The sequence below is a fragment of the Thermobia domestica genome, chromosome 13, assembly GCF_964235325.1.
Source record: "Thermobia domestica chromosome 13, izTheDome1.hap1.1, whole genome shotgun sequence".
NCBI lineage: Eukaryota > Metazoa > Arthropoda > Insecta > Zygentoma > Lepismatidae > Thermobia > Thermobia domestica.
This window is the reverse complement of record NC_137466.1, coordinates 200,388,435-200,410,509: the sequence shown is the minus strand read 5'-3', so window position 1 is coordinate 200,410,509 and position 22,075 is coordinate 200,388,435. Positions and strand designations below refer to the sequence as shown.

General features: G+C 37.8%; 1 protein-coding gene across 4 annotated transcripts in view; it reads right to left on the bottom strand.

Moving 5' to 3' along the window:
• Nucleotides 1-6,397: 6,397 nt before the first annotated feature.
• The window catches only part of LOC145668948 (nonsense-mediated mRNA decay factor SMG8), a 73,595-nt gene continuing 57,917 nt past the window's right edge, over nucleotides 6,398-22,075 (bottom strand). For 3 of the 4 annotated variants that reach the window (XM_081737235.1, XM_081737237.1, XM_081737238.1), the window contains exons 15-19: nucleotides 19,748-19,894; nucleotides 18,149-18,445; nucleotides 13,066-13,246; nucleotides 11,141-11,320; nucleotides 6,398-6,620 (exon numbers count right to left, since the gene is read on the bottom strand). In XM_081737235.1, the coding sequence (XP_081593361.1) occupies nucleotides 6,497-6,620; nucleotides 11,141-11,320; nucleotides 13,066-13,246; nucleotides 18,149-18,445; nucleotides 19,748-19,894 (929 nt within the window). In that variant the 3' untranslated portion in view covers nucleotides 6,398-6,496. The remainder of the gene's footprint in view (nucleotides 6,621-11,140; nucleotides 11,321-13,065; nucleotides 13,247-18,148; nucleotides 18,446-19,747; nucleotides 19,895-22,075) is intronic. The other variant, XM_081737236.1, reaches the window with a different exon arrangement.

Genomic DNA, 22,075 nt, shown 5'->3' with positions numbered 1-22,075 from the left:
TCTGTCGTTCCCTATGTTATACTATTTTACAATTCTGTTAGGTACATCAGTACCTCATCCTCCACATATTAATTTCGTCAGGATATTATTTCTGATCTGGATTCTTAGTTCACTTATAATCAACTCATGTTATCAAGCTGCTTTTTACGGTTTCCTCACAAAACCTAAGAGATATCCTGATATTAACACGATGCATGATTTGGTTGAATCGGGCTTATCGTTTGGGGGTTATGACAGACATCGACGCTATTTCAAGGATGCAAACGTTCCCATGACCAAAGCTATATATGATAGATGGACAGAATTAAGTTCAGATTTTTTCGAAATTTTTGAGAGAATACTTAGACATCAGAATTTGGCTGTACTATGTAAAAGGTACATATTTGAAGACTTAATATATGAACATTCTTTATTCAATTCTAAAGGGGAGCCATTATTATATGTAATGCCTCATGTTGTCATATCTATTCCTAGTGATATCCGTTTGAGAATGAATTCACCATACACAATTTTATTTCAAAATATTATAGACATGATTGTGCAGTCCGGATTGACATTAAAATGGAGAAGTGATGTATTCTTTGATACATTCTTAACAGCCATCAATTCCAGGCACTTCGAAGACGACTCTGAAATAATGGCATTAACTGTTCAGGATCTCATAGGAGCATTTTGTTTCTTAATATCTGGCTTAATATTAAGCTTCGTCGTATTCTTGTCTGAGTTCATGATAAACTATTTTATCAAGTGATAAAGTTTTACAAAAAGTGAATCTCAGACGATTCTAACAATTTATGTAATTGAAATAGTCGTTTGAGTAAATTGTCGTAAAAACGAAAAATAATGCTTGAAGTTCACAACTCATTTAATAGCATTTTCCCCCTTCCTCAATCCTGCGAAATATAAACAATATTATGTTTAAAGCCTAATGGACCCAGAACTATATTTTCCATCGAATATTAAATCAAAGATATTATAGGCCTTATGCAAAGTCGTTCTGACGCGTGATTGGTGCCATACTAAAGAGTTCGACTAATGTTTCCTGCAGCAGTCAGGCCTTTAGTACGACGCAAATCATATGTCAAGGCCTTATGAAACTAAAGTTTGAAGATGGGCGATTCCGAGTTGTATGTTAGTTTCGGGTTGCATACATTTGATGCAATGGTCTACTTCTTCCAATCACGTCAAAGAAAACAAGATAAAAACACTATGCGCTAACCTAATACGATTAGAATTACTTTTGGGTGAAAATGTTCTCCTTAACTGGCATAGAACTATCCACCTAGTAGCTCTTACGTTACAAGTCAAAATGAATCTTATACAAAGCCATATTGGCATGAACAGGAAAAGCATACTATTGTACGTAATGACCATACATCAAATCTATTGTTTGACTTGTAATGCACCTCTTTCCAAACAGGGAGTCTACTGAATTTCATTTTCAAAGTTGCAGTATATTTCCAGTATATTCAATATAACAGCAAAATTCTAGTAGCTAATACAATATTTTTTTTAAAGTTCTTTAGGAATAATCACAATCTTGACGAATTCAGGTTTGCAATTGTTTTACCACCAAAAAATATTTTTTAATAAATTTAGTTAGCATTGATTATTTTGAAGGGCTTCTTAACTCCCCTCACAGCCCTCCACTCCTCCGATTGCTTTAAGTGTCTAATTACAAAATGTATACAACTCTTGTTTCGGGAAAAATTACAATCTGAATGAATACAAAATTGTATCTATGACTATTAAAACAAATACAGAAAAGTATTGTTGACAAATTACCAGTTTCATGATTTTTCCAGTATGTGGATCAAAATTCCAGTATAATTCAAGTATTTCCAGTAGTAGACACCCTGCCAAAGCATTCCAGAGAGGTTTTGCTATGGATATGCAAATTTATTTCCGTGCAGTTTTACTATACGGATCCATAGTATAAGTAGTCGTAGTAATAGTAGGAACGGGTTAGAAGCCCCGTAGGGGTTGGTTGGGTTCTGTTCTCGACATAAAATGGGCAAATTAAAGACTTGCCCAAAATTTTCTGTACATTTTACAATCTGTGGATCCGTATAATAAAACTGCACCTTTATTTCACTTAAGTTCAATTGTTTAATTATTATTTGATATGTTTATTTTGTTTTCTTCTTTAGCTAATCTTATTACTTTTATTCATTATTTCGTTACGCATTTTCAATACTTGAACATTATATGCAAAAGGCTTCAACGCTGCATGTTTTAAGTTTAAAATCCTATTAAAAAACAGTCAAATAAAATATGTATGTATATTAAGAAAATCATTTGTAACTCTAAACTTCAAAGGGAATTCACTTCTAACAACGTTGGAAGATAATAATTTGGATTTAAACGAACGCCTGCGACAAAGAATAATTAAGTGATTTGAATATCTTTTTTTTTTTTTTTTTTTTTTTTTTTTTTTTTTTTTTTAATATTTGAGCATGAATCTGATTTAGTGTGTTTAACAACGTGGAGTAAAAGAAGCTTACCCGGAAGGTTTATTCTTCCATCAACATAAATTACCCCGATAGAAAAGTTTTTCAAAATTAGAAGTCCATACAAAATGTTACTTCTTTGCTAGGCTTATTCAGATAGGCTTCCACAAAATTTTTGTATGGAAAACAGATGCTGTATCACATCATGATCTATCAAACTATTCAGTAATAATAAGAAATCCCTTTTCGTAATGTTATAACAATTAAAACTTGAACTCCTATAAGCTGCCAGGTTGAGAAATATATATTTTGAATGTTTGTTGTTTGCTAAATCAATTATGGATCGAGATACTGCGATCCGAAAAGCCGAACCCAGCTAGCTGGGAAAAAGGCTTAGAGAATTACAATCTTAATACACTTGAATGGGAATTAGACTACTCCAAATGTATTATCAACGGAACGCTTAGTGCTCGTACCATTATGATGTCGATCTGTATGTATACCTATCCATGTTAATCGTTTGGAGATTTCCTTATGAAATATTACATCGCTTCCCAGCATCTTGTGAAGTACAGTAATATAATAGACTCTAAACACCTATGTAATTTGTATGAATTGATATGGCTCTAAAACATTTTATTCGGGTTTTAATTGCGATTAACCGTATACCTAACGCTATTTCGTTGATATTTCGATAAACTGCAATGTTTTTCGTTGTTCAAACTACAGTATTAAAAGCATTTTGAAAGCTCAGTGTACTTTTTCAAATAACCTGTTTATATCAATATAGAAGCTGTGGCCCCGCGTACGGAAGTAACTAACGCTCTCATCTTTGGTGCGAGCAGTCCCGGGTTCAGTTCCCGGTGGAGAAACTCGGTCGAAAAAAGTGTAAGAGCTTTTTCAGGCCAGCAATTCTAAGTGAGGTTCTCCGCATTCACATCAGCCAAATGCCGGGATGGTTTCTAACATAGATCCCAGTCTGCTTTCTTCCTTCCGTTTCCTATATAGTGTGAACGCCAAGGGACGTCACCCTTCATACGTGACGGGCTAACATGGCCATAGATGCCGAAAGCCCGGAAACCTAATTCCTAATTCTAATCCTAGTGACGGGCTAACAAGGCCATAGATGCCGAAAGCCCGGAAACCTAATTCCTAATTCTAATCCTAGTGACGGGCTAACAAGGCCATAGATGCCGAAAGCCCGGAAATCTTATTCCTAATTCTAATCCTAGTGACGGGATAACATGGTCATAGATGCCGAAAGCCCAGAAATCTAATTCCTAATCCTAATCCTAGTGACGGGCTAACAAGGCCATAGATGCCGAAAGCCCAGAAATCTAATTCCTAATTCTAATCCTAGTGACGGGCTAACAAGGCCATAGATGCCGGAAGCCCGGAAACCTAATTCCTAATTCTAATCCTAGTGACGGGCTAACAAGGCCATAGATGCCGAAAACCCAGAAATCTAATCCCTAATCCTAATCCTAGTGACGGGCTTACAAGGCCATAGATGCCGAAAGCCCAGAAATCTAATTCCTAATCCTAATCCTAGTGACGGCTAACATGGCCATAGATGCCGAAAGCCCAGAAATCTAATCCCTAATTCTAATCTTAGTGACGGGCTAACATGGTCATAGATGCCGAAAGCCCAGAAATCTAATTCCTAATTCTAATCCTAGTGACGGGCTAACATGGTCATAGATGCCGAAAGCCCAGAAATCTAATTCTAATCCTAGTGACGGGCTAACATGGTCATAGATGCCGAAAGCCCGGAAACCTAATTCCTAATCGTCAATATAGAAGCTCCGAAAAGCGTTAGATTAATGGTATCCCAATACGCCTTGGTTTCAATTTGCCTTCTGTTTATCGTTCGGGCATTTATCTTGAGCTCATCTCGTACTGGTCTATTGTATGGGAATATGCAATTTCTTGTAGCACTGATGTATCATTGAAGAGAATGTTACGGTCCAGTATTATGTGTGTTGCACTGAACCCAGATTTCTCTCCTTTCTCGAGGTGTATTAATCTTTGAAGCTCATTTATCTGTTTTGCATCGAACGACCTGGCTGCCTTATGTATAGCTGTCCACTCTCAGAAGGAGAGTTGCATACACTTCCTCTCTATCTAGTTCTTTTGTGTTGTTCACTGAACACAGTTTCTGTATTTCTTCATCAATGGCACATGTCTTGATATTAGCCTTCCTCAAAAATGAATATATTTTCTTTAAAAAAGGACTGTTACCTTGGTTTTAAAAAAAATCATACAATACGCTTATGTATGGTATTGTCTTTTGAGCGAAGTCATATCAGTAGTAAAAGGTACAATTTTACCGTTACAAGATGAGGAGAGAAAACTTACCTAACGCTCTTAATGCTTGAACACAAAAATTAGGACATTACGGGTTCTTCCCTTAGGTTGTAAATATAAAATTATAATTTTTACAGATGTGACTTTTTGGAAGAGCGATAATATAGCTTTTTTTCCTTTGTGATTACCATTGACATTTCAAAAATCAAGTACATACATACAGAGACTCTTTAATATGTTAACTGCACAACTACGAAAGAGGATCAGAAACTAAGGTCACAAGGCCGATATTTCTGGAGTTTCGTCTGTTGTAGGAGAATGAGGAGTGTGCGGTAATTTTAATTCATAGAGTTGGCAACTATGCAAAGTTTTAGCAACCTACCGTGCTAGTTGTAGCTAAACACAAATGGCGACTCGTTTGGAAAACTGGTATCGGAAAGAAGTCCGTTCAGTTATTCGATTTCTGTAGACGAAACATGGAATTGCGGCTGAAATTCCCCGGCAGCTAGTAGAGGTTTACAGAGAGACTGTAATATCTCGTCAACATGTCGCAGAATGTTGTCGAAAGTTTGCGGCTGGTAAAGGAAACGCCACCACGTTGTTGAAGCAGTTTCGCAGGGACATCATCGCCCATCCTCCCTATAGCGCGGACCTCACTCCAAGCGACTTTCACCTGTTCCCGCACTTGAAGGAGCACATAGGAGGCCGTTGCTATGCTTCAAACGAGGAGGTGAAATACTTCATGACAACGTGGCTGAACATGCAAGGGCAGGATTTTTACAAGGAGGAAATATTCAAACTCATCCCGCGATGTGACAAATGCTTCAACCGACATGAAGACTAATGTCGAAAAATAACTTAATGTATGTACTCTCTGTTGGCTGTATTGGTTGTATGAAATAATATACACACGTTTCACTGCAGGCTTTGTAACCTTACTTTTTGGTTACTCCTCGTATAATACTATAAAGTAAAATTAAAATAATTGTAGAAAGGTAGTGATTATAGCTCAGACGATACCCAATTAATAAATATCATATTAGAGAAGTAATCGCCTGATACAAGTAAGATCCAATGACGACGTCAGATTTAAGGGAGAGGGGGCGGAGAAGAGAGAAATTTTTAGAGAAGGAGCTATTTTTTGTTTACAGAAGGGAATAATCTCATATTTCTTAATTTGCATTACAATATGCCTGTGAAAAAAGGGTGCGTTATTCCTGCTAAGGTCTAATACTGTAAACCTACAGAAGCAAAGAATAACTCATCTTCATCACTCACTAGGAAAGAAATTTGAAATATCTTCTTTAAATTGAATACCTTATGGTTATGAATTTGACTGGAAACTTCAGGCTCAGACTTAAGAGTCTACTAAAATCTTTCACTGCGTGGTTTCTCTTCGACTTCTGGTGTTCCTCGGTTCACTGGTTGATTTCTACTTTCAGGCAATAGGGATGATTCTCACACTTCAAAGAATATACACTTCACTTTCATTATAATTGGGAAATTCCTATAAAAATAATCGTGGAGATGACAGGCACATAGGACACATACACAAACTCATTTTCTTCTGTGTATCGAATGAGAGCTCGCTTCAATCGCGCACTTTTATAAACTGACGCAAGGATAGTAAATAAAACTACTTTCAATTCGCCAACATTTTTAACAAACATATAAAACATACATCGAGATCATTTATGTAAATATTTTCGTTTCAGTGTTCCGTTCAACGAACAAATATTTTACTTTGAATCAGGAACAGACACTTCAGTTATGCCGTACACTCCGTTTAATAGCCTTGCGTAACTAAGCGGTACAGGCTCCTTAGGAGCTAAATATGGACCATGCTCCCCAACGTATACATATCTGAATACAGTTAAGAAAAATATTGGTTCTTGTATCAAGAATAAACAAACTATATAACTACTATGTACAGAATATGTAATATAGAGACAATTTCTCTGTAAAAGAAAACACAACTAATTTGTGTCTCTGCTTATGGGTCTTCAATGGAAGTAAAAGTAAGATTATGATTTTTAAAAAATATAGGAAAAAAATCAGATACTTCAAACAGGAAAAACCAGAGAAAACCCGTGTACACGGTGTTTGTCCATCAAAAAGCCCACTTGGTGGGAGCCAGAATCGAACCAGGGACCCCACGCGCCTCTCTCCCACTGAACAAGTAAATTGTTATCAGTAGATCTTGTTAAAGCAACCAGAACTTACCGCTATATCAACCATAACCGTTATCTTTATTAATAATTTTATGTTTGTAACAATTAAAGAAGTCTTGTTAGCTTTGAAGTAGAAGATACAAAAATTTATCTTTCTGTTGTATAAGTAGACTGTTTTCAATAGCTGAGACGACTTATGTTACACGAGGCTTATACAACTTATGTTATACATGTTATCTATTGTGTATTTTGACAGCTGTAGAAGTGAAGGATTGTTGTGCTTTGTACTTGCATGTGTATTTTATTATGTTATGCTTACGAAAATTTTCAAATAGCTACATGCAGCTCGATGTACTCCAGCACAATCAAGTGGACTGCTCGAAAAGAAACTTGTGAAAACTGGAGAATATTTAAGATTGACTGTGTAGAAATTGAAAATATGCCGACTACTGAAATAATCTATCTATTCCACTACTCGTAGGTTGCATTGACAGTTAATATGAACATGTGCAGGCCATCTTTAAATATTTGAAGATTGTATCCAATTCCTAATTTTGCAAATTTTGAACAAAACCTATGTTTCTCCTAATTTTGCGAATTTGGAACAAAATCTGTTTCTCCTAATTTTGCGAATTTTGAACAAAATCTATGTTTCTCCTAATTTTGCATTTGAACAAAACCTATGTTTCTCCTAATTTTGCAAATTTTGAACAAAACCTATGTTTCTCCTAATTTTGCGAATTTTGAACAAAACCTATGTTTCTCCTAATTTTGTGAATTTTGAACAAAATCTATGTTTCCTGCCTTTGATCGAGTTTATCCTTGCAAACATTAATGATTCCCTTGAATAATTTTTTCCGTATGTTTGCCTTTGTTTCTCTGAATGGGTTAAAAACGTATGAAGGTATTGAATGATGAAGGATGTTGGATATATTGTGGACTTATATATAGTACAATATCATTGCCGACTATGTACGGTAAATTCTAAAACAAATTCAAATTAATTCACTTTGAACTTAAAGATCTGGTCATTACCCCTAGAGAATACTAAAATAGATCTGCTCCGTATAAACAGAGGTTGATTCACTTATGTTGAACCGAATTTGAATGTGCCACTTATCTAGGAAATGTCGTGTATGCAACAACAGTTGTGTTCGATCTGCTGGCCACTTTTACTGATTATTGAACAGCATTGGAGTTTTCACTGTAGCAGACTGCGTTCAGCTGGACCACGGATACTGCATCCCACTCCTCTTTTCACAGGACGGCGACGGTGCAGGGTTGACAAAGGGACAAGCGCCCTTGAGAAATCTGAAAGCACAGTAATCCATTGGGATAGCATCTCGAATTTTGACAGGGATATCAGAGTAGGAGACTGCAGCAATTCCAGTTTCCTGTTTTATAAGGCGATAGAATTCCAGCGACGTTTTCGCCGTGTGGCTGGATGCCTTGTCTTGGTAAACGCAGTTTAACCTGGTTCACAGCTCGTGCGTACAATGCTGGGATTTCGTGCTGGTACATTTCACTCAGGACGTGAGTCTGATAGTAGGCAGTATTGATTTTGACATTTCATTCCATCTTTCGGAGATGCAGTCTGCCCCAGTACGAGAAACCGACCACGGTCATGTTCCCTTTTGGTAAATGGTTCTAGCCGTTAGCGTCAGTGTGATGCGCTCAACACTCTCTGCCGCATATTTCCGTATAACACAATTCACAATGGCACGATCTATACGAAAACTACGCATTTACCATATTTCTAAGGCGCGCGATGCCGAGAACTTAGTGTCGGAAAAAGCCATAATGAACCCTTCCCAGAATCTGTTCAGTTTCGGCGCCATCAGACTACGCTTAACGAAGCTGCTCTACTACGTGAATAACGAGATACTGTTCCTTACCTCATGGCAATATAAGGCGATGCGTTATGCACGCGCGGTAAAGTTGCACGTTGACTTCGGATCAATATAAATGAATCAACACTTGTACATTTGTCAAAATAATTAAGGGCGCAAGCCTGAAAACGCAGAAACGACTGCGAGACATCGAAATTGCAGATGCATTTTGTTGTGGGGATTGTTGCCGTGTTCACTGCCATTCACCTCTGCTGAATAGTCAACACGAATGAACTCTAGGAGTGATTTATGTATTGAATGGAAAAATCACATAAATATGACACATATGAACATTTCCACAACAAAACCTACCTCTAATACGGTGTACTGTCTCCCCCAACAGTTACAGCTATTGCTCGTCTGTTTGGCATGGACTGAATCAAGTGGGACGTTTCCCCACTCCTCTAGTACGGCCATTTTCAACAGGTGGTGCTAGCCTTGCAGAAATACGTCTGCCGAGAGGTTCCGCAAGTATTTAATGTAAATCAGGTTTAGGGAGGACGCTGGTAATACCATCCGTTCGATAAATTCTGCCTCCAGCATTCTATCTACCATACATACTCGACGAGCTATGGGCATTGTCGTCAATAAAAATCAAACGACTGCCAATTGCTGCAGCCATAAGTACGTGAGGCATAAGGATCTCTGTATCGCTGAGTTGTTAGGGTATCGTTCCGGATGATCTGCAAAGCTGTGAGTCGTTCGGTGCTGACCCTTGCCCATACCATTATTCCACCATTTTCATATTGCGATACCTCCTGCACATGGGACGAATAATTTTGAGATTCATGTTCCCTCCAAATGACAATGCGTCGACTGTCTTAATTGTAAATTGATACATGCTAAACCAAGAATAAGACAGTGCTACAAAAAACGTTCAGCACTCAAGTCCTACTGTTGGACAGTCAAAGGGACACACACTATAGCTCTTTCTTCCCACAACCGACTGCAGACGGCCTGGGTTGTCCTGTTGCCAGTACAAGCCTAACCCGCAAGTCAGTTGCACTTATTGAGACACTTGTTTCTCCGACCATATGGCTTTTCCTTGCTGACGTTGTGTGTGTGCGATCTTGTCCTGGCCTGCGCCAAATTGTTCCTGCCTGCTGAAAACATCTCGAGAGTCTGGAAATGAAACTGCGAGACACGCCAAGGGTGTCGAGTTACCACACATTGTGCCTTCTTGGCTTCCATCCTGTCTATGGCTTTCCATACCACAGATTCCGCTAAATTGTGCTGCGTTGCCATTGCTCTTGTTCAACTGTACACCATAGCAGCCCACGTTCACTCACTACTCGTCAATCAACGTTCCCAAGGACCTAATGATTTCACGTCTTATCGTAAGTTGTATCTCGCATCGTGTGACGTCGCATATGCGTTTGTTCGTGCGGACCACTCAGCAAGACAACTCCCCCCCCCCCCCATAACACACAAACAAATAAATCGAAAATTTCGATGTCCTCGCTCAATTTTTTTTTTTTTTTCCTTTCCCAATTGCTTTGACTAGTATAAAACAATTCAAATACCGACCTATCTTTGATTATTCTATAGGTTATTCTGAACTAGTAATGAATAGCAGATGTTTAGAATGTAAGTCATACACACACTATTATATATATATATATATATATATATATATATATATATATATATATATATATATATATATATATATATATATATATATACAGGGTGGTAGGTAATTCCACCGACAAACTTTGGGAGGTGATTCCTTATATGGAATGAAAGAAAAAAGTTCTGATAAACATAGGTCGAAAAACGTCTCATTTCAGAGTTATGAACCGCCAAAAATTCGAAAAATCATGTTTCGAAACCCTGTCTTAGAAACTATAGGACCTATAACAAGCAGTTTAAGGAATTACACAGGAACTAGTATGCGAACTATCTAAATATCCATGTTTTATTATCCTTCGTTATCGGCGAAACGAACGCGTTATTAGTACTTAAAGGAGTATCCCTATACCTCAATTTCTTTTTTTTTTTTTTACAGTTCGTTTCGCCAATAACGGAGGATGGTAAAACATGGATATTTAGATAGTTCGCATACTAGTTCCTTTGTAATTCCTTAAACCGCTTGGGATCGGTCCTGTAGTTTCTAAGGCGGAGCGTTTCGAAACGTGAATTTTCAAATCTTCAGCGGATCATAACTCTGAAATGAGACCTTTTCCGTCCCATGTTTGTTAGAACTTTTTTCTTTCATTTCATATAAGGAATCACCTCCCAAAGTTTGTCGGTGGAGTTACCTACCACCCTGTATATATTAAAAATCAATAACTGAATACAAAGTTTAATTGATAAAGGATACGGAAGCCGCAGGACCCAATAAGCACTTTGAGACAATCTCAAAGGTTCTCCGGTCCCCGTCAGAAATATTGGACAAGGCGCCGGAGCTGGCTGTACTTGAGGATCTAATGTTACATGAACTGGAGCTTTGGGAGTAACTACATGGATTCTCATCAGCTGCGCAATCAAAGGTTTCGAATTCCTACAATACAAGATAAAAGGTTTCAGAGTTAAGAAAATAAAATTATTATTACTTTCCATAGACATTTACGTTACAAGATATTACCAACAATGATACAAGAATCATGTGTCAAGAAAAAACGTTGAAACTTATTTATTCTGAAAGAAGATATAAAAGTATTTTTTTTTCTTGTAATTGTTAAACATATGGCCAGTAATGGCTGATGCTTAACTTAAGAAAAACCATTAGCATAAGTTAAATCAGAAGACTACCACTATCAGATGGAGAATTAAGCACCTAAAATCCTGGTACTAGCCTTTCTTGTATTCTTGTACATACATCTGTACTAAACTTTATGTCTAATAATAAAGATGGGCATTAGGTTGTAACAATAAATAAAAGTAAAGAAAGTAGAATTAAATGTCGACTAAAAGCAGGGAATTCGTGTTACTATTCGGTTCAAAATCTCTTGTTGTCGCGAATTCTGTCGAGGAATTTGAAGCTTAAAACATACAAAACGATAATCATACCTGCTGTTCTGTATGGCTGCGAAACATGGTCGCTTACTCTGAGGGAAGATCATAGACTGAAAGTATTTGAGAAGAAGATCCTGAGACGAATATTCGGACCCAAGAGGAACGGGAATGGGGAATGGCGGAAACTTCATAACGAGGAACTACATAATTTGTACGGTTTACCAAACATTGTTAGGGTCGTCAAGTCTAGGAGGCTTACGTGGGCGGGTCATGTAGCTAGAATGGAAGAAAGTAGAAACGCTTTCAAAGTTTTGACTGGAAGACCAATCGGAAACGACCATTAGGAAGACCTAGGCGCAGATGGGAGGACAATATTAAGATGGATCTCGCAGAGATTGGAATACAAAGTAGAAACTGGATGCAGTTAGCTAAGGATAGAAGTCAGTGGAGAGCTTTTGTGAACGCGGCACTGGACCTCCGGGTTCCATAGGCCATAGAGTTAGTTAGTTAAAGAAAGTAGAATTCAAGCTTTTATATAAAAAGTTATATTTACTCATAGTCCAGAAGGTATAACGTGGTAGGCTTCCCGCGCTTGGACCTGCTCGTCACTGGTGTGTGGTAGGGAGATAGCCAATCACCACCAACCGTCTACTACGCTCAGCGAGCCACGAGTAACCAAGCTGGCCACTCCTCATAAACGTCACTACAACTTTTCGCGGGAAGCCAACGACGTCATACCTTTCATACTATAGTGGCTACAAAAGAGCACGTCAAGAGGTAGAAGACATAGTTCCAGCTGATTACTTTCCACCTTTCTCTCCAAACTGCTCTCAGCAGGAGAGACTCACTAACCTTACCTCTGAGCTGCTCTAGGCACGAGATACTACTCACTTCTGCGCTGTTATGGCCTTTCAGTCTCCGCGCTGCACTAGGCAGGAGACATCAACCCACCTCTGCGCTACTACGGGCAAGAGGTTCCTTACTAATCTCTGCGCTACTCTGGGCAGGAGATTCCTAACCAACAAACCACAAGACCTCTGTACAGCAATGGGCAAGAGGTCCGACCCATAGAAAAAAGACTATCAGTGAACATAGACCAGTATAGAAACTTTCATTTTTTTTTAAAAAAAAGAGGGGAGGGAAAACTCGTATACTCCTTCTCTACCATACATTACAATAGTCTCAACTGGATAAAATTATTTCCGTATTTATAACGTACACGCTTCTGAGAAAAAAAAGACAGGAGTGGTACATCAAACACAAATACGAATGGTATTAGAAAGCACTTACCTGCAAGGACAGGGAAAATACAGAGGCATATCCTTTCCTGTCACTTCTTTTCCATTATCTTTTACTAACCCAGAGCCTGTGGTCTTCAGCACTTTGTCAGGCCCTGAGCACATAAACCGATGACCTCTGGGACATTCATATTCTACACCAACGAAAATCTTCACCACAAATTCCGATAAATCTGAAAGTACATGTGTATGAAATAAACCTATTATTTTATAAACAGTAAACGTCTCAGTGCACCACGCCAACAGCTGTTGCTAGCTGCAGACAATTATCAAATTTACGCCATTTCAGTTTGCTTATTTCAAACTATGACAAGGGCTGTAATCACATTTAGATTTGAACGTTAATACTTGTGTAACTACATCTTGGTTGGTAGATAAACTAAAACAGTTAAATGTGCACAATTAACAGTTATTAATTAAGCACGATTTTTTACACGGTATACAACGAGCCAAAGGTTTGTGCTCAATAACTAGAGCCTTTCTATTTCAAGAGTGCCTTCGGAAAAAATGTGAAACATACCTCGGCCGCACCCCCGCCGTCCTCTTATGGCGGAAACTCCTTTGCTTTGGGGAAAGAAGTGAATGACCTCGCCTGCGTTGCCAATTTGTCATTCAGTCGTTCGGTCGTGGCGAATGAAGATCGTAGGCTACTTAGAATGGCTAACATGACAGTGTACAGCGAAGCCCATGAAATAATTTGGAATGTCACTGAGTTCAAAATTCAAAATACTTATATGTTCAATTTATCTAACTAAATATTCATTTTTCTCTGAACTTCCCCGTTGCTAAGTGCTTAACGTTGTCACAGGCCGATCCTCGGTTGGAAACATAAGGTTCAGATCCTACGTTAAATCGTAGGCTTAGGAAAAAAAAAAAAGCTTTATCTTACATAAAATAGCATTAAACTCACTTTATTCTTAGAAAAGATCATTTGCAAATATTTGATTAATCTGTCAACAATATTTAATTTGATTAAGTAATGGAAGTAATTTGTATTGCTTTTAACGAGACAACTATTTTTTTTTTCTTCAAAAATTTAATAACAATACTTGAAATAAGTGTTTCAAAGTGGCAACCCTGTATGCATCCAACTATTCAAGAATATCGAACACAGCAACTTATATTATCCCTCCTCTTTTGAGGGAAATACGGGAAAACACATATCAGCAGCAGCGCCAGTAGGGATACACTTGAAACAGAAAGGCTGTAATGTACAAATAAATCACTAATGATAAGTAAAATAAGTAAGCTTTGGAGAATTATGTTGTATGAAAGAGCGAATATTATTACTTGTGCACTGCATCAAGACTTATTATTTTCCTACTACACAGAGTTAACATCAATGATTCATTCGTTTTAAAACGGTTATATTTTCGAAAGTATTACACGTACACATATGAAATATATATGAAAAGAATCACAAACTCACAAAGTGTATATTGTGTATTCCACGTGGAAGCACGAGAGGGGGGAGGGAGGGCACAAAGACAGGGCATCCCCTCATCAGCACATCCCGCATCGCTGGATTGGGAGTATTGATAAGAATAACCTAGCTTTGTTCCCCTGGCCTCCCAGATCTCCTGATTTAACGCCCTGCGACTTCTTTCCGTCGGGGTACTTTAAGGACCTTGTTTACGTACCCCCACTACCGCAATCCTTAGTCGAGCTCAAAGAAGGCTTCAGTGCTGCAGTGCAGACAATTCACACGACTACGCTACAAAATGTATAGAATGAGCTCGAGTATCGTCTGGACGTGTGTCGTGTCACCAAAGGAACACATATTGAGCATTCGTTGAGGGTGTATAAACTTGGTGAGTTTCTACTTCTTTCCATATACAGGGTGTTTCAAAACAACACCGACAACGTTTGAGAGGTGATTCCTCACACCAAGATAAGACAAAAAGTATAAACCAACTTGGGTGCACAAATGCTTCCTTTCGAAGTTATAGGCTGCTGAAAACATGAAAAAATGAACTTCAAAGGTCCATAGCTCTAAAGCTATGGGACCTGCCGCAGTCGGGTCAAGACTTCACTTAGAAACTAGTACATGCCCTATCCAAAAATCCGTGTTTCAGAATCCTGAGATACTTCAGCAACATTTTTATACAGATAGTTTGTGAGTACTTCAAATTATATGCCCGCCCGTAGCCAAGCTGCCTCTACGAAAATTGTTACGGAAGTACTGCAGGATTCTGAAACATGGATTTTTGGATAGGGCACATACTAGTTCCTAAATGAAGTCTTGACCTGACTGCGGCAGGTCCCATAGCTTTGGAGCTATGAACCTTTGAAGTTTATTTTTTCATGTTTTCAGCAGCCTATAACTCCGAAAGGAAGCATTTGTGCACCCAAGTTGGTCTATACTTTTTGTCTTATCTTGGTGTCAGGAATCACCTCCCAAACGTTGTCGGTGTTTTGAAACACCCTGTATATATCTTTCATGTGTGTATGTGTAATACTTTTGAAAATATAGTACATTCAAAACGAATGAATAATTTATGCTAACCCTGTATATTTCGTAAATTCTACTGTTTGGTTTATCATGTAGGCCTCACCCCCGATTACATCTTGAACTGTTTCCCTGTTCAGTTTTCCAAGAAGAAGATGGAAGTTCTGTGTACATTTTTCCAATACCTCAGAAAAGTAAAAGTCATACTATCTTCCAAATTTTGACCTAGTGCTAAAATAAGCACGAGAAGAAGGCAGGGGCGGATCCGGGGGGGGGGGGGGGCACGATCGCGTGATCACCCCTCCCCCAGAAGAGGAAACTTTCTTATTTTATATATATAAATAAAACCCATCCCAAAGTTTGGAGCCCTTAAAAGTAGCAGTATGACAACCCACCGCCCCCCCCCCAAGAAGTCGGTCCTGGATCCGCCCCTGGAAGAAGGAAAGGAAGAAGAAAAATAACTTAAGAACCAGTTCAAGAAGTAATCCGGAATATTACATGATAAAGCAAACAGCAGAGTTTGCGAAAGTTATAATACGAAAATAATAACCCCTGACGCACCATACATGTAACAATATTCTCTCTTTCATATAATTAATGCGTTAAATATCCATATATTTATGTATTTATGTTGCATTAGAGCTGCAGTACCGTAGTCGGTAAAAGGCATCTACCTAGTAACTGGGTTGCTGGGTCCGATCCCGCAGAAAATTTGTCTCGTTCCAATAACTCTTAGAGGTTCTCTCAGTATCTCTAAAATGGGTAGCTGGGATAACCTGGGAGGTACAGGCAACTGGAGCGTGATTCTACTACCGCGGAAGTGTGGAGTCCAACCTAGCTTCTGCCCCAAATGGGAGTGACATTTACTTTACTTATTGCATTAGGAAGCCATGTTTAATATACATAAAGAACGAAAATATACATAAAGAAGGAAGACAAAGTCGCTTTCCCCAAAACACACATTCTTCACATATCGGGGAAAGCAACTTTGTGCCCGCCCTGTACAAATAATCTACATATATATGTATATATGAATGAAAATCACTTTGTTTATGACTTTGTATTTGAATCAGCCGACCGATCTCGATCAAATTTTCAACATAGATAAGGTTCGGGCCTGAGATGGTTCTTATCTTTTCATTTTGACGGTGCAACTTAGGGAAGGGGAGGGGGAGATATTTTAAAATGATCGAAAATAACCTATATTAGGGTCGAATCCATAGTTTTCAGGATCGCTGAGATGAACAGTGACACTTCCGATGCCGTTTAAATTCAAATTCAGCTCCCATTAGTACTCCTAACAGGGAATGGTGACATGTAAAAATAATTGAAAATGACCGATATTAGTGTCGAATTCATAATTTTCGGGATCGCTGAGACGAACAATGACACTTCTGATGCCGTCCAAATCCAAATTCACCCCTTTATGTCCACAATGAAACATATTCTTCCCGTGCGAAACACGAGTATTCTGCTAGTATTAAAAATGAAAAAAAAAAGCATAAAATAAAACATAAATGCAGTGCTCTACGTATTATCATGGACATGAATATGAAGTAGTGCTGGGTACAAAAACTAGTCCGTTTTTTCAGTAAAACCGAATTTAATTTTTAAAAACTTTAAAAAAAATTATTTTTTCAAAACGAGTTAAGTTTTTAATCAAATCGGTTTCGGTGATAAAACTGGTTCAGTTTTCTATCAAAATATTTTTACTTCTTTGTCTTGTGGGAATGAGACCTACAAGAATAAGAAATGATACTGGCTTCGGCCAAAATCACACTGGTTTCAGCAGTAAAAACTCAGAATCGGAGAAAACAGAAAACGGTTTAGGTGAAAAACCGAATCAGTTTTTGAAGGAAACCGAAACCGGTTCCTGTGAAAATCCGGAATTTCGATTTTGCTTATCACTAATAAGAACAAACATTGCTTACCCCTAATATGAACAAACATTATCATTGAATAAAATGAAATATACTTATTGAAGTGCTCAAATTATTAATATTGTAAGGATCCCCACATCACGGCAGAAGCACATGTCAATACAACACGTGTTATTGATTGTAAACAGTGTAGCAGACGAGAAACCGACACAGAAGACACCGAGGGAAGCCGAAGACGGACCTCACGAAAGGACCCGAAGGGGACAGATAAAAGCCCAACCACCGAGGGACCTGGCATCAGTCGACCAACTGATCAACTAACCAACACCTGCCCTGAGGTCGCATTGGACTAGGGGTACACCTATCCTTAACCCGAGGTCGCATTGGACTAGGGGTACACCTATCCTTAACCCGAGGTCGCATTGGACTAGGGATCTTTACTACAACCAAGCCTCGCGAACCTGTCTTGGGCTAAGGGGGCTTTCCTTCAAGACTCACCAGAACCTGCAGATGCCTTGGAGACTGCTTTGAGAGAAAGGGCACCATGCAAAACACCTATCGACTCTCATCTGGTCAATAACGAGATAGACACTATTTTACTCTTTGCAATCAAAGACATTTGTAAATTAGCAATTTTTATAATAAATTGGGGAAGGGCAAAAACTAGCTCGGACCGTCATTTAGTCTCTACCTATAAGTCATTACAATATGCATTCTATTATGTCATTAAATGAACACTAACGTACCTCCTTTTCCTTTCCGAGCGCGAAGAAGATGTGGTTTTCTCGAGAGACTATCACTCACAGCGGGCCACCTTTCCCGTTGTTCCAATCGTACTGTGACATCCCAAGGTAAAAGGTAGCCTGATCCTTGTAAGAGGCCTGGCTGGTCTTGGAGACCCAAATTGTGCGAATAGAGACTAGAAGGACCAAGGCAGACGAGAGACCAGGAAGGAAACTGTGGCAGAAGTCCTGCAGGAGATAAGCTGTGGAGCATTCCAGGTAGATATTCTGTTGTCGAAGGTTGCCGAACCAAATTCTTATCTAAAATGTATAAAGTATAACAAAATCTTCAGTAAGAAAATTATTCCGTTTATTATGGATCTGGTTTATTCATATTATAATCAATTAAAAGTGCATTATGTCGATGCAACATTAATTGATGTGAGTCAGTATAAAAGAATAACAGAAAATTTACAACATACGTAGATAAATATGGGTGACAAAAGCATTATACAGGGTGGTAGGTAACTCCACCGACAAACTTTGGGAGGTGATTCCTTATATGAAATGAAAGAAAAAAGTTCTTATAAACATAGGTCGAAAAACGTATCATTTCAGAGTTATGAACCGCCGAAAATTTGAAAAATCATGTTTTGAAACGCCCTGCCTTAGAAACTATAGGACCTATAACAAGCGGCTTATGGAATTACACAAGAACTAGTATGCGATCTATCTAAATATCCATGTTTTATCATCCTTCGTTATCGGCGAAACGAACGCGTTATTAGTACTTAAAGGAGTATCCCTATACCTCAATTTCTTTTTTACAGTTCGTTTCGCCGATAACGGAGGATGGTAAAACATGGATATTTAGATAGTTCGCATACTAGTTCCTTTGTAACTCCTTAAACCGCTTGGAATCGGAACTGTAGTTTCTAAGGCAGAGCGTTTCGAAACGTGAATTTTCGAATCTTCGGCGGTTCATAACTCTGAAAGGAGACGTTTTTCGTCCCATGTTTATTACAACTTTTTTCTTTCATTTCATATAAGGAATCACCTCCCCAAGTTTGTCGGTGGAGTTACCTACCACCCTGTATATATATATATATATATATATATATATATATATAATTAGAGTAACGTGGCTATTTAAGAACTGCAATGGAAAAATGTTATTCGCGAGACCTCCGAAAAAAATGGAGGTAACAACGGGGTCAGATGTCCAAAAGGGATATTATATCTGGTTATTAAACATTTTCAGTGAAGAAAACTGCTGAAAACAATTCGAAAAGGCATTCGATACTTCGTTTCCCTATGTAAAACAATGTTAAATATTGCTACGTAGGTACTTGGTTTTGATTATTTGCAGCTCTATAAAATAACTGTCGGTCATTTACAAAAGAACAGGGTTGTTCAGTGGTAGAGCGCTCACTTTAAATGACAGGAGTCCCTGGTTCAATCCTCAGTCTGGTGAGTTTGTGGTGGACAAAATTAAGTCCGTGGATTTTCTTGTGGTTTTCCCCTTTGCTCCCACATTTTCATTTCAAAAAATGATTTCATAAAAATTCACTTTCATTTTATTTTCAATTTACACAACATTTTAGTAGTGTTCTAATACGTTACCTTTGCTCTCTTCGGGATCAGCGTCAGTAACCTGTATAACAATTTCATGGCCCTCAGGAATTCCTTCGTCTCGTGGATGATGTGGACTTAGACGGGTTGTATCCTCATGAAGGAGGTCACTTTCTCCTGACTGCCCTGAAAGACAAGCTATACAGAGGAGTGTTAGAAATATACACATTTCGTCGAAGCATTATTCAGATAAATCACAAACAAAACTTAATAATATTAACGATATGCCTAAATGACACTGCTATAGGGATGATGGTAGAGCTAAAGACACTAAATTAATCAGTGTTATTAAGTCACATTACCAATCCAGTATTGGTAACTTTATAGTCTTTCAACGAAATGAAACATCTGACACATATATCACAGTATTGCGATATCACAGTGGGTGTACCCACCATCAACAAACAACAAATGCCGCAATTGACAAATGGATTGGTATTCCTTTAATTCCACAATTCTCTGCAAATATCAAGAAGATGCTGCAAAAGACATAACATTAAAATTTCAGATGTTCCTCCAAAATCCATAGACAAATACTTTAACAAATTTCAAGGCGCTTTTTACTGACCCTCTACAAAGCAGTGGCGTCTATCGAGTGAGATGTCAATATGATAAAGTGTATATAGGTCAAACAAAAAGGAACATTTGCACTAGAATAACTGAACATGTTCGTATTTCTAAGTCTCGGAACCCGTAACAGTTGTCTGGTCTAGCAACATATCTTAAGAGATTATAGCCATCACATCGAGGAGTCATGTTTAATTGAAAAAGCAAAAACAGAAATGGAACGAAACATCAAAGAATCATATTACATAAAGACCAAATTTAATTTAGATAGAGGAGAAATAAATATTATTTGGAGTAATCTTTTCACTACTCTGGAAAGCAAGAAAAGAAAACAGTGAACAGCAATGTGCAATGACAGTGAGTGTTTCTAATGTGTAAAATTTCTTATTCGAGAAATTATTGCCATAAGATATGCTCCTCTTGAATATTTTTTAAAAATCTTTTTATTCCTCTGAATACGAAAGAACCCCATAGGACGAAAGAATGAATGTGATTTTCAAACTCCTTGTTGTTTGTTTAGTAAAATTATTTAGTTACATAAATCTTCCGAAAACCTTCCGTTTTCAGTGAGATATACTAGTTTCTGCAGGTTGATTTTTTTTTTTTTCAGTCTGAAGAACGAAAATCGGGACATCTGCCAACCTTAGGCAAGTGAACTTTTAAAAAAATCGCATGATATAAATAAGCATAAATAGTTTGATTAATAATGTCAAAATTATAACTTATTGATTTCAATCTTTAGTTTTAAAATGATGTTTCCATAATATAGACACCTCAGAAACTACAAAACAAAAACTGAATTCGCTCAATTTGATAATCATGGAACAAAATTTCATTTTCAACCGACTTTAAAAAGAGGAGGAGAGTCTCAATTCAACTCGTTTACTCGTATATGTTGTGTATGTTTACGCATAATTTGACATAGTGCATTGAATTTGTAAAGAGTATACCTTGCCGGTGGTCGAGCTGAACTATTAAACACCTCAATGGATGCTTGTTTAGTTACGGCATAGTAACATGCTTCTAGGCAACCATACATGCTTTGGGGTGATTATGGTTGCATAAAAGCACAGGGGTCGTACCGCAAAGTTTCGAAACTTTCATACTACATTATACTATCACTGTTTTCCTTTTTTTTTTTTTTTTTTTGGAGGGGGGAACACCTGTGTAACTTAATACTCTGACACACACGCTCTGTTTGCATAAAATCCACACGCAGTACGAAGATTACCTTAATCTACGAATAACTGGCCATAACTTTCTACTTTAAACGCATTTTATTTACCTACTTTTGCTAGAGATATATTGATATATTAATTTCTTAAGGACATAAAAAAAGTTTTTTTTTTTTTTTTTAATTTTACCTGAAATAGCCGAAATTATAACAAGTGCATGGAGATTTTCGAACGAAACAACAAACAGTGAAAGGGATTGCCCGTACTTTAGAAGCTTCCTAGTCATTTTTCGACCTTTTTAAAAACAATTCTAAAACACGTCTTTATTCTTCCTTATACTCCTTTTGGTCACACTTATATGTACAAAAATTATAGTACGATTAACAAAAAACAAACACATCTACATGCAGTGACGGCTTTTCCTCGCAAACATAATATTTCCACAAAAACAACTCATGGAAAACAGACAGCGTGAATACGTGCACAAACAATCAAAATAGCAAGCTAAAGGGCGTCACATCTCCCATCGTAAAGCTAGTCTCAAGCAGTCAATATTTTTTCTTGAAAAACGGGAAAT